The sequence below is a fragment of the Heptranchias perlo genome, chromosome 1, assembly GCF_035084215.1.
Source record: "Heptranchias perlo isolate sHepPer1 chromosome 1, sHepPer1.hap1, whole genome shotgun sequence".
Taxonomy (NCBI): Eukaryota; Metazoa; Chordata; class Chondrichthyes; order Hexanchiformes; family Hexanchidae; genus Heptranchias; species Heptranchias perlo.
This window is the reverse complement of record NC_090325.1, coordinates 173,473,352-173,486,931: the sequence shown is the minus strand read 5'-3', so window position 1 is coordinate 173,486,931 and position 13,580 is coordinate 173,473,352. Positions and strand designations below refer to the sequence as shown.

The window sequence follows — 13,580 nt, the reverse complement described above, 5'->3', positions numbered from 1 at the left end:
CTTTGCTGACAGCCATCCAGCCAGATATCATTTTGCTGCCGGTATACTACACAGTTGGGAGAGAAAAGCTGCTTCTACTGCTTCTTTGCTTGATGTTCCCCACAACCAGCCTTAATGTATCTGGCAAGTTTAGTCTGGGGTTGTCACTGTCTCTGTGAAACCTGCGTATCAGAAACCAGTGGCCCAAGGACCCCGCTTAACCCAATATAAAAGCAGCTAAACAGGAAGTACTTTTTCCACAGAAAGGGCAGTGGAATTCTGGAACTCCCAAAAGGCTGAGGCTGTGGTGCAGGGTCATTTGAAATTTTCAAGACTGAGATTGATAGATTTTTGTCAGATAAGGGCATCGAGGGATATGGAACAAAGGCGGGTAAATGGAGTTGAGGTACAGATCAGACATGATTTAATTGAATGGAGGACCAGGCTCAAGGGACTGAATGGTCTACTCCTGTACCTATGTTTCTATGTTTCTAAAATGTGATGAGGTCAGCTTTTCTCGATAAGCAAGTGTCACGGTGTGATTGTGGTCCATTAGAGGTCAGACAGTGCAGGCAGTAAATAGGATTTAATAGCTCTTCACATTCTGCTCAGCCATCACAGGCGGGAGGACAGATAGATGAGCTGTGCCTATGACTCTGTTTATTCCACTCAATAAAGTCAACATTATGAGGTAAGAAAAAAGCAGCCTCAGAGCAACTCTTTTAGTTATACTCAAACCAAACAATCTTTAAATCTGTATCACACTTTTTCTTTGGTCTTCCTGTCTTTATTTTGTTGTGATATGAGCGTTATCAAATATGAATTAGATCATTTCAAATGGCATATCTAGCAGCTTACTTAGGTTACCTGGAAGTTAAGATACAAAGAAAAAGCACACACTCTTTAGGTAAGGTTTACTCATGTGTCATGTGTCATGCAATTAAGCAATGCAAGAGGAGATGGTTCGGGTACAGTCTAGGCACGAGGGAGAAAGGTAGGGCAACTAAAGCCAGAGCTCCTTGGATGACAAAAGAGATAGTGAGTAAGATGAAACGGATAAAAAGGGCGTATGACAGATGTCAGGTTGATACCACAAGTGAGAACCAGGCAGAATATAGAAAGTTCAGAGGAGAAGTGAAAAAGGAAATAAGAGGGGCAAAGAGAGAATATGAGAATAGACTGGCGGCCAATATAAAAGGGAATCCAAAAATCTCCTACAGACGTGTAAACAGTAAACGGGTAGTAAGAGGAGGGGCAGGGCCGATTAGGGACCATAAAGGAGGATCTACTCATGGAGAGAGGGGATGGCCGAGGTACTAAATGAATACTTTGCATCTGTCTTTACCAAGGAAGAAGATGCTGCCAGAGTCTCAGTACAGGAAGATATAGTTGAGATATTGGATAAGCTAAAAATTGATAAAGAAGAGGTACTTGAAAGGCTAGCTGTACTTAAAGTAGATAAGTCACCCGGTCCGGATGGGATGCATCCTAGGTTGCTGAGGGACGTAAGGGTGGAAATTGCGGAGGTACTGGCCATAATCTTCCAAACATCAGTAGATATGGGTTGGTGCCAGAGGACTGGAGAATTGCAAATGTTACACTCTTGTTCAAAAAAGGGTGTAAGGATAAACCCAGCAACTATAGGCCAGTCAGTTTAACCTCAGTGGTGGGGAAACTTTTAGAAATGAAAATCCAGGACAGAATTAATAGTCACTTCGATGAGGGTGGATTGATTAGGGAAATCCAGCACGGATTTGTTAAAGGCAAATCATGTTTAACTAACCTGATAAGAGTTTTTTGATGAGGTAACAGAAAGGGTAGCAAAAGGCGTTTGATAAAGTGCTGCATGGTAGACAAGATTGCGACCCATGGAATAAAGGGGGCAGTAGCAACATGGATACAGAATTGGCTAAGGGACAGGAGCAGAGAACAGTGGTGAACGGTTGTTTTTCGGACTGGAGGGAGGTGTACAGTGGTGCTCCCCAGGGGTCGATGCTGGGACCACTTCTTGATATATATTAATGACTTGGACTTAGGTGTACAGGGCACAATTTCAAAATTTGCAGATGACAAAAAACTTGGTAGAGTAGTAAACAGTGAGGGGGATAGTGATATACTTCAAGAGGATATAGACAGACTGGTGGCATGGGCAGACACGTGACAGATGAAATTTAATACAGAAAGATGCGAAGTGATACATTTTGGTAGGAAGAACGAGGAAAGGCAATATAAATGAGAGGGCACAACTCTAAAAGGGGCAGAGGAACAGAGAGATCTGGGGGTATATGTACACAAATCGTTGTAGGTGGCAGGGCAGTTTGAGAAAGCAGTTAAAAAATATACGGGATCTTGGGCTTTATAAATAGAGGCATAGAGTACAAAAGTATGGCAGTCATGATGAACCTTTATAAAATACTGGTTCGGCCACAACTGGAGTATTGTGTTCAGTTCTGGGCACTGCACTTTAGGAAAGATGTGAAGGCCTTAAAGAGGGTGCAGAAGAGATTTACTGGAATGATTCCAGGGATGAGGGACTTTAGTTACGTGGATAGACTGGAGAAGCTGGGGTTGTTCTCCTTGGAACAGGGATGGTTGTGAGGAGATTTGATAGAGGTATTCAAAATTATGAAGGGTCTACATAGAGTAGATAGAGAGAAACTGTTCCCATTGGCGGAAGAGTCCAGGACCAGAGGACATAGATTTAAGGTGATTGGCAAAAGAACCAAAGGCGACATGAGGAAAAACTTCTTTACACAGCGAGTGGTTAGGATCTGGAATGCACTACCCAAGGAGGTGGTGGAGGCAGATTCAATCATGGCCTTCAAAAGGGAACTGGATAAGTACTTGAAAGGAAAAAAATTGCAGGGCTATGGGGAAAGGGCAGGTGATTGGGACTGGCTGGATTGCTCTTGCATAGAGCCGGCGTTGACTCAATGGGCCGAATGGCCTCTTTCCGTGCTGTAACCTTTCTACGATTCTGTGTAGAAATGCTTGATCTAATCCTACCCCTTGAAGAAGTATTGAATCAATACACTTGGTTTGCTTTCTATTTAAGTTCTCAATGTATTATAACAGAACTGATATATAAATAAAGAAGTAGCAGGGAATTGCAATGCAAGTTAAGTTGCCATTTTATATTAGATGTGACGGGAGGTATCCTTTAATATAGATAAATGCAGCATTATGCACTTGGGGGCTACCTTATTTCCCTACATTACAACAGTGACTACACTTCAGCACTTCATTTGGAATGTCCTGAGGTCGTAAAAGGCGCTATGTAAATGCAAGCCCTTCTTCTTCTTCTTGGGTAGGGGCAACGTCAAGCATGTGTACACCCTGCATGATCAAGGCTGCTGAGTGGGAAATGGGCCTGGGTGTTATGGTGCATGAATCATTGAAGGTCAACGACCAGTGCCGTGAGGCTACTGCCAAAGCAAATAGGTGTTGATTTTAACTTTTGGGCGCCCGCCGGCAGAGCGCGCCAGCTGCTCGCACATATCTGCGGCGAAGAAGCGGCCGCGATTTTGAAGCACCGACCTCATTAACATCGAAGCAGCGAGCTGCGGTGGGCCACATGGGTGTCTCAACGCAGCTCGCCAGATTGAGGCCTCCCAATATCACTCCTGTGCCTTTGGGCCCCGCAAAACTAATTCTAAACTTATCTTGGTTGGGCTGTTTCCATCCTGTTAACATCATGCGTTAGAATGTATTGCCAGGATGATTAAATATAAAGCAAGAAATACTATTCCATCCCTGTTCAAGGCCTCATTTAGAATACTGCTTCCAGTTTTGGTTCCCTCACATGGTGAATTTAGAGAAGGGCCACTAGACTGATACCTAGTTTAAGGACCTTTAGTTACCATGATCGAAGCAGAGAGCTGGAGTGTTTGACTCTTGAAAAGCACAGACTTTGAGGAAATATGATTGAGGTCTTTAAAATAATGAAAGGATTTGATTTTAAAATAATGAAAGGATTAGTCCATGTAGATAGGCTTTTAAAGCAGATAGGTTATCGAGATCCAGGGGATATAAGTATAAGTTAAGTAAGCATTGAACAAGGTTAGATGCTAGGAGGTATTTCTTTTCACAGAGAGTTGTCGACCTCGCCAACAAGTTGTCGGCATGTGCAATGATATTATGGGACATGTCTCCCAGTTACCGTGGAACCTGTTTCACGGCCTTTGTGGGGGTCAGAGAGGAATTTCTCAGAGTTTTTTCCTAAATTGGGGTTAGGTTTTTTGCTTCTCCCAGGAGATTATGTAACTGATGAGTGGTGGATGGGGCAGCTAAGGGTGATAGTGTGTAGAAGTCTTACCGTGGCAATATAAGACAGGCTCGATGGACCAGCTGGCCTTTACCTGTCTTTTATTTTTGTACGTTAATATGTTTGTATATAATCTGGCATCGCATGAAGTAAAATTGATCCCGGAGTGAGACATAAGACCAATGTGTGCCTCGTTCATTGATCCCAGTGACAATGCAGAACTAAAGTTTGGGTCGTTTATAATATTGAGTTGAGGTTGAATTTCAGAATGAATCTGACCTCCTTTTGCAACTATAAAATGGGTTATTAGAGTCACACTCAAGCCTGAAACTGAAGAGTGAGAAATGGAAGGGCAACTGTGTTACTGAGGTCCATTAACGTTTCATGCCAGCAGGATTAAAAAAGTATATAATTACAGTCAAAGTTAGTAGTCTGTGCTGACTTAACTGATCTCAGCAAGGGTTGCTATATCAGACGTTTGTGGCTTCAGGGACTTGAGCACAGAATCTAGGCTGACACTCCAGTGCAGTACTGAGGGAGTGCTGCACTGTCGGAGGTGCCGTCTTTCTGATGAGAAGTTAAACCCTCTCAAGTGGACGTAAAAGATCCTATGGCACTATCTTGAAGAAGAACTGGGGAGCTCTCTCTGGTATCCTGGCCAATATTTATCCTTTAAATAACACACGAAAACAGATTATTTTGCCATTATTACATTGTTGTTTGTGGGACTTGCTGTGTGCAAATTGGCTGCCGCGCTTCCTACATTACAACAGTGACTACACTCCAAAAGTACTTAAATGGCTGTAAATCACTTTGGGATGCCCTGAGGTCGTGAAAGGTGCTATATAAATGCAAGTCTTTCTTTTTTTCTTTTACATTTGAATTGTGCTGCCAGTCATGCAAAAATCCAAGGCTTTGACCATCCTGACCTAAGTGGAAGCAGCAGTTGTCTGGCTGCAGTATTCTGGGAGACGAAAAAGGGAGAGTTTTAAAAAAAAACTTGAGAAAAGGAGACAACTTTTAAATGCTGAACTGTTTCAAGTACCACAGGAAAAAATGAAAATCATACCTTTAAATGCAGACATTTAAGGTAACCATTCAGACTGACACATTAGAGAGAGTATTTTATAGTATGTTTAAAATCTGGTCATTTTAGGCAGCAGTTTTAAATGTTCCTGGTTGTTTCTTACCTCCGGTCCTTCCCTGTCCTATCAGTAATTTTGGATGAAGGCTGTCCTCATTAGACATCAGATGAGGAAGGTAATAGAAGATATTTGATGGCTGAACATTATGCTTTCTGGTAAGGTTTAATGCTTTCATCTTCATTGCATCTGAAATCAGGGAAACAAATGTTAAACAAATGCTACGTGCAACCATTCTTATTTTCTAGATTGAGATACTCTAACAGTTTGCAGTATCTGTGTTAGCTGAGCACAGTTTTTAGTAGGACGTGGGTTCAAGCCCTGCTTCAGGACTTTAGCACATAATATAGGCTGCTTAATTGGTAGAGGTGCTGTATTTTGGATGAAGTTTTACACTGAGGCCCTGTTTGCCTGTTTAGTTGGATGTAAAAAATCCCATAGCACTACTTGAAGAAGAGCAAGAAGCTCTCCTGATATCTTGGCCAACATTCCTCGTTCAACCAGCAACACATTAATTGGCCATTCATCTCATTTCCTGTTTGTGCAACCTTGCTGTGTGAAATGAGTTGCCACGTTTGCCCACATAACAGCAGTAACTACACTTCAAAAGCAATTCATTGGCTGCGGAGTGCTTTGGGATATCCTGAGGATGTGAAAGGTGCTATATAAAGGCAAGTTCTTTCTTTAGCAATTTGTTGCTGCTGCAATTTCGCATTTAGTGTCACACAAAGCATAATCGTTTCTACAAATAATGCTCTGCTGGGAGCTGCAGGTTATGTAAAGCTGCAGGCTCTTCCATAGTGATTCCTGAGAAACACAGTGGAATGTAAATGTGCAAAATGCCAAATAACTGAAAGTCTGTAGTGCTGAAATGTTAAAAAGCACTGTAGAATTCTGTTACGTTAAATAATAGTTTTGTGCAAATTCATGACAACAGGCACAAATCTGGATAACTGCTCAGGGGGGTACTGCAAAGCTCCTCCAGAACAGTTCAGATAGCAGAAGCCGATTGTTTGCTCGATGATGTTCCTTGTGGCAGCATGGCTCCCGTTGTTGGCCTCCTCTGCAACTGTGCCCAGGGTTCTGACAGGAGTCATGGAGCCAAGTCTGAAGAGGATAACATTTGTCATCCAGTAGCCAGCCTGTAACTTGATGGTCTGGTTGGAACAAAGGCGGCACAGAGGACTGGCGCAGGATAAATGAATCATGACCGCTGCCAAGAAACCGGGCAGGGACCTGCATGATGCGCTACATGTGGTCACAAAAAATGCTGAATACTAAGGGAATGGAACCCCTCTCTATTCAGAAAGATGCCAGGCTGGTGATGGGGAGCACACAAGGCAATGTGAGTGCAGTCTATGGCACCTTGCACCCTGGGGAATCCTGCAATGCGGTGAAGCAACAAGTGTAGGACCCTTATTTAAATATTTTAATTAGCCCTTTAAATAGCTCCGTGTTACTCCCTCGATGCCTACAGAGCAGCCCAATCCGATATGGCAGGCAGTGCACATCCCGCACATAATGAGTGCCCATAACCGGCTGTATTGAATGCTTAGGTACTTGTTTTGCGCTTGAAGAACAGGCACAGCAACATCAAATTTCTAGGTCGGCCACTCCCAAATTTTACTGGTATTTCACTGCTAATGATGAAGGCTGTGTCTACTATTGAAAGGTGTTTGAGGCCTTTGGCAAAATACTGTCTGTATAGAAGCATTCACTTTGTTCAGCTCATTACTGATCTGTGACAAGGAAAACAATCTTGTGCAACATACGTTGAAAGCCAGCTTCTATGTTGTAGAATGTGGGAGGAATTCAGCCGCTTGTGCTGCTTTCATAATTTGGATCTTCCTGGCCTGCAGCCGAAATTAAACCTGCAACTTTACTTTGGGGTTGCCTCCTGCTGGACAAGACCCAGTTGTCAGGAGCTAGCAGCACTAGCATGGTACTTAACCTAACATAAATGGAACTTCTGACTGATTCAGGAGGATTCTCTTCCTTCCTCCCTCCGTCCCACTCTGGTAAAAGAATTGCAAGCAGGTTTCCCTTTTGTATCTGTAAAAGGCATATAGGCAGCAAAGAATTTCCAGCTTCAGCTGCAAACCAGAAAGTACCATTTATATTTTAAAAAGACTGCTTGTGGCAGCACAGTCTAAGACGTGGCTCTGTTTCCTTCCTGTGTTAGAGTGTTTTTAACCAAGAGTCGTCAATTTTGTGAGACACCTGTTCTTATCAATCATTTCCAGCTGCACCACATCACTATCACAGCTCATATCCAAAAACAAACACTACAAACACAAACACATACCTATGCACCATTGCAGAAGAGTCACTGCAGCTGCCAATGATGAGCAGTCTGAGACTATGGCTTCAGACAGGCGAACACTTGCATTTTCCCAAGTTTGGCTGTAAAAACTCAACTCCGTCCAGGAATCTCTACGGCTGGCTATGGCTGCAATGAAACATGGTCAGCCAAAGAGAAACTTAGAATGTCCAATCTTTAGTACTGTGTGAAGCACAGGAAGATTTGGAATATATAACCCGTTTGGCTATTTTTTTTGCAAAGTCCAAAGCTAAACAGGGACAGGATAGGGGTGGGGAGAAGAAGTGAGATTATGGCTTGAGTTCTGATGCTTTCTTTGGTGACAGTTAAAATTCATTGAATGGCTCTAATTAATAAGACACAGTAGTGGAAAAAATAGATCTCTGTCTTAGAAATCAGGCTTTTGGTGTCTTGATTACAGTCTGTGAGTTAGACATATTAATGTTACTGATTGGATTACACTATATCAATCAATTTCAGCAGTAAAAGGATTAAGGCAAGTACCAACCCATAAAGTCTATCCACCTTTTGGGGGACTGAAGCAAAATAGATAAGGTACTAATTGTCTTTTGTACAACACTTATGCAAATTAAACCAAACAATTTGCTTAATAAAAACAATGGGGATCTATTTCTTCAACCACTCCATTAGACTCTCGCCATAACTCCACTGGGTATCCAGCAGAACAGCTTGGAAAAAGGCCGGGACTCATTGTGCTTGGCCTCGCAATGGATGGATCCTCCACCCATAACTTACATGGCCAACCGTGTCAGAGGGAACAGGAGTGACAACTGGGGCTCCCTACGCTGGGAGTGCTGCTTCCCCAGCCCATATGGGACCTGTAAGACTGGAGATTGGACAGTAAGTCAGCTGAAGCATACTGGCCTCCAGAAGGGTGCAAGTGGGCCCCATAAAAAGGTCCAGGCCACGAAAGCAGCCTTTAAAATGGGAAAAATTAAAACTAAGATACGTTAGTATTGAGAAACAGAAAGTAAGTCTGAATGAGAGACCAGGGCCTGCAGGATTGTAAGGCCAAACCTAGTGAGAGAGAGAGGCGGCGCCTGAGGAGATTGAGGAGTCGAATTGAGATTGGCGTCTGAGCGAGAGAGAGAGAGAGAGACCGCCGGATGAATCCTTTTACTGCTGAAATTGATTGATATAGTGTAATCCAATCAGTAACATTAATATGTCTAACTCACAGACTGTAATCAAGACACCAAAAGCCTGATTTCTAAGACAGAGATCTATTTTTTCCACTACTGTGTCTTATTAATTAGAGCCATTCAATGAGTGGCAGACAGATAAAGCTAAATATTATTTAAGTAGTTATTCAGCTAAGCTCTAATTTATAGTTTTTACTATAGAATGGCTTCATAGAGTAAGAACATAAGAAATAGGAGCAGGAGTAGGCCATACGGTCCCTCTAGCCTGCTCTGCCATTCAATAAGATCATGGTTGATCTCCAACCTCAACTCCACTTTCCCACCCGATCCCCATATCCTTTGATTCCCTTAGTGTCCAAAAATCTATCTATCTCAGTCTTGAATATACTCAATGACTGAACATCCACAGCCCTCTGGGGTAGAGAATTCCAAAGATTCACAATCCTCTGAGTGAAGAAATTTCTCCTCACCTCAGTCCTAAATGGCCAACCCCTTATCCTGAGACTATGCCCCCTAGTTCTAGACTCTCCAGCCAGGGGAAACAATCTCTCAGCATCTACCCTGTCAAGCCCTCTCAGAATCTTACATGTTTCAATGAGATCACCCCTCATTCTTCTAAGCTCCAGAGAGTGGGTAATAATAATAATAATTTAGAATAAGTAATAGAAATAATTCGATGAACAATAACTTAAAAAGATTCTCTGCTGGATTAAATTTATGAAAAGGTATGGCAGGATTGGAGTCTAGAGTGATGTGTACAAACTGCATGATGTGGACCTGCCTGGACTCTCATGCCATGCAGGATGAATACATATGCATGAAGTGTACGAAGCAAGAAGCTGCACAGCTCGAGAGTCAGCCGGACACACTCCACACCATTTGGGAGGGAGAAAGTTTACTGCAGCTGGTGTTCCAGAAGGTGGACACCGCACAAGTTGCTAGGAGTAGAGATGCCAGTAAAGAAGACAGGATGATCATCGGCAGACAGGGCCGGGAACGACAGTTGAGGGTAGAAAGGGAATTGTCTGTGGAGCGGGATTTGTCTAATAGGCATGCCTGTTTAGGCATCAGTGATATGGGCAAAAAGGGTGACACTGAGGAGGGTAACCATGAGCGACTACAAGGTACTGAGCAGCAAGTGGCTACCCATGGGGTCAACAGTACAGGTAGTAAGTATACAGGAGCAATGATTGTGGGAGATTCTATGATCAGAAGCTAGATAGTTTCTTTTGTGGACGTGATCCCGAGTCCGGAATGGTTTGTTGTTTCTCAGGTGCTAGGATTCGGGACATCATGGAATGAATACAAAAGATTCTAGAATGGGAATGCGAGCAGCCAGAGGTCATGGTCCATGTGGGAACCATTGCATACATAGGAGTAGGTTTGAGGTTCTGCAAAGGGATTTCAAGGAATTAAGTGCTTTATGAAGGAGCAGAACCTCGAGAGTAATAATCTCTGGATTGCTCCAAGTGCCATGCGCTAGACTAGACAGAGAGAAAGATTAGGATTGTCAACATGTGGCTGGAAGGGTGGTATATAAGGGAAGATTTTAGGTTCCCGGGACACTGGGACCACATTTGGGGTCAGGGAAGGCTAGACCTAAACCAGAGAGGAACCTACATCCTTGCAGATAGGGCAGAAGAGGGAGGAGATTTAAGGTAATTAGGGGTGGGAAGGGAAAATCCATACTGTAAAGACCAAATAAAGACCAGCTGGGCATTTGGGCAGGGTGGAGGTAGTTACCTAAATAAAAGTTGTGTACACAAATACATGTAACACAGAAATAAAACAAGAAGTTAGAAGCACAAATTCAGCTTAAAAGGTATGATGTAACAGTGATTACAGAGACCTGGCATGATTGACAGCTAAATATTCCAGGCTGTAAAATCTTTAGAAAGGACAGGGAAATTGGGAAACACAATTATGCAGTAGAAAGAATGGATTACAGTTAGGGTAAACTGACGGTGGAAACACAATGGGCAGAATTATGGAACAGCAAAGTATGCAAGACTCTGGTAGGAGTTGTCGACAGACCTGCTGATAGTAGTGACGTAGTGGGGGATGTATAAATATAGAGGCCAGTGATGTAAGAAGAAAAACAATGTGGTTATAATAGGAGATTTTAATTTTCACAAACTGGGAGAAGCAGAACAGCTCAAGAAGTAAAATACAATGAATTTCAAGAATGCATTCAGGGTAATTTTCTCGGAACATATGCTTTAGAATCGTCAAGGGAACAGGCCGTTCTAGATTTAGTGATGAGTAACGAACCAGAACAATCTGATGGTAAGGGAACATCTTGGGAATAGTGACCATAATATGATTGAATTTGATGTTAGGTTTGAGAGGGAGAAAGGAGAGTCACAAACCAGGGTTTTCAAATTTTAGTAGAGCAAACTTTGAAGGGATAAGAAATGAATTGACTGCAGTAAAGTGGGCTGAAATATTACTGGATAAACCTACGAACAGTAGGCTCCTCATTTACACATTGAAGGCACCTAGTGCCTGTTTTAGGTGGCCACCAAGGCTGTTTGAGAAATGGCCCGACTCAATTTTGGTTTGGACGATTTTCAGGTGTCCTTGGGGTGCAGGACGTTGGTCCCTGAGACTGGATCTATTGCATCTGTTTTATGCCTGTAAGTTTGGGCTCATTAAAGACAAGTGCAGGTGAGACTATAATGGACAATAAGGAAATGGCAAACATGTTAAATAAATACTTTGTACCCATTTTCACATGGAAAAAGAGGACATAATACCAACGGTACAAGATAGCCTAGAAATAAGACTATTTCTAGGCTAACTTGCACGTGGAATCAATGCAATACACACTTTACACCACCAGATGGAGCTCAATCTCTTAAAGGGAGGATGTTTCTTAGAAATCTCTTAAAGGTAGCTGGTACCTGTTATTTGCTGAAAATAACAGTCTACTGTCTGCACGGAATCTGAACAGAGATCAGACGTTGCACATGTAAAACACAGATGCAGATCCCATCCTATGTTTACACACTGATGAGTTATGTTAAAACATTGAATAAAGGTTGCGCACTACTAAATCACACATCCTCCAATCTGCACACCAGACCTCACCAATCTGCTGATCTGAGTTGCTACCAGGCCTGTGAGAGTGCATGCACCAAGGTTCTCTGCTGATGCACTAGAGACCTTGGGTACAAGGGGAGGACAGAAGGAGAGACATCCTATATCCGGAGGTGGGGGTGGGGGGCAAGAGGCATATACTCAAAAGGCAGTGGGAGGCAGCGGGGGACGAAGTCAATGCCAGGCGCACAGCATCACGAACATGGATGCAGTGCAGGAAGAAGTTCAATGCTTTGACATGAGTGCTCAACGTGAGTGAGGTCAACTGTCAAGTGGCGTCTCCTACCAACTGCATCACGCACTACACCCCCCGTCCCCCCACATACAAATAAACTCTTTCCATCAGTACTCAACTCTTCCAATCAGATGCTTCCTCTCACTCTTACACATTACTACTGTTTCAAGCCGCCCACCCACAAATCACAGGCCACACACACTGGCAGCTATTCAACCATGACAGGCACATCAGCCAGGCACACGTCCTGCTTTCTTGCAGGAGAAGTTGGCGCCTATCAAGAGGCAGCAAGTGGCCGTGGCATTTAGCCCCTCGAGCCTGTTCCACCATTCAATGAGATCATGGTGGACCTGTGACCTAACTCCATATACCCGTCTTAGCCCCATATCCCTTAATACTCTTGGTTCACAGAAATCTATCAATCTCAGATTTAACATTCACAAGTGAGCTAGCATCAAGTGCCATCTGCAGAAGAGCGTTTCAAACGTCTCCCACTCTTTGCATGTAGAAGCATTTCCTGACTTCATTCCTGCACGTCCTGGCTCTAAATGTTAGGCTATATCCCCGCATCCTAGTATTCAAGTCTAGGAGACCTCCAAAAACAGTTACAAATGTCTCGGCAGCCAGAGGCAATAATCCCGCCACTAACCTGTAAATCCTGCATGGTCCCTTTAAATAGCGCCGGTTGGGGGGTTCTCCATGCACTCTAAGACACATTCAGATGGTCGGGGTTAAGACGGTGCGTTGAGTTGAGTGCAAGACACCATTTTGGGACTTATCACTTTAAATCAGCGTTGCACACTGATTGAAGCCATTTTCTCCCTACTTTACATGATTCCAGCGTTCATTATCTGCACCTGCGCAAACTCCTATAGCAACATGGCGTCTGGCGCACGGATCGCAGGAAAAGTGCGTGCGCATCAAAGACGCCATCTTGGATGCCAAAACAACTAAAGTTCCATCAGAAACTACAAGTGAATAAGCATAAGCTGCCCACATAAGATCATGGTGCTGGTGCTGAGAGCAGATTTAGTGGGGTAAATAGAGGAAATGCTCCTGACTTCATCTATGATTCATCTTAAAATAACAGAGGATACCTTCCCCCTAGATGTTAATGGAAATTACTACTTGGGGGTTAATTTCCTCTGGTAGCACATTGGTTAAGGAGTCCACATAAAATTCTTGGTGCACTACTTTAAATGCAATCATTAATCCTGCTAGAGGAAATGAAACTCCTGAGTGGGGTTTGTAAAACACCGGGTCAAAAAGAATCTGACTTTATTGCCTCACCTTAGTTTGGGCATTCACAGTTTATATTTGGTTAACTGAAGTCATCCATTCAACTGGGGGAAGATTTCTTCTGTGTACTATATGTTAC

General features: G+C 43.2%; 1 protein-coding gene across 2 annotated transcripts in view; it reads right to left on the bottom strand.

Moving 5' to 3' along the window:
- LOC137327949 (alpha-1,3-mannosyl-glycoprotein 4-beta-N-acetylglucosaminyltransferase B-like) overlaps window positions 1-13,580 on the bottom strand; it is a 281,525-nt gene that overhangs the window by 146,152 nt on the left and 121,793 nt on the right. For both annotated transcript variants that reach the window (XM_067993941.1, XM_067993951.1), the window contains exon 3: window positions 5,434-5,574. In XM_067993941.1, the coding sequence (XP_067850042.1) occupies window positions 5,434-5,574 (141 nt within the window). The remainder of the gene's footprint in view (window positions 1-5,433; window positions 5,575-13,580) is intronic.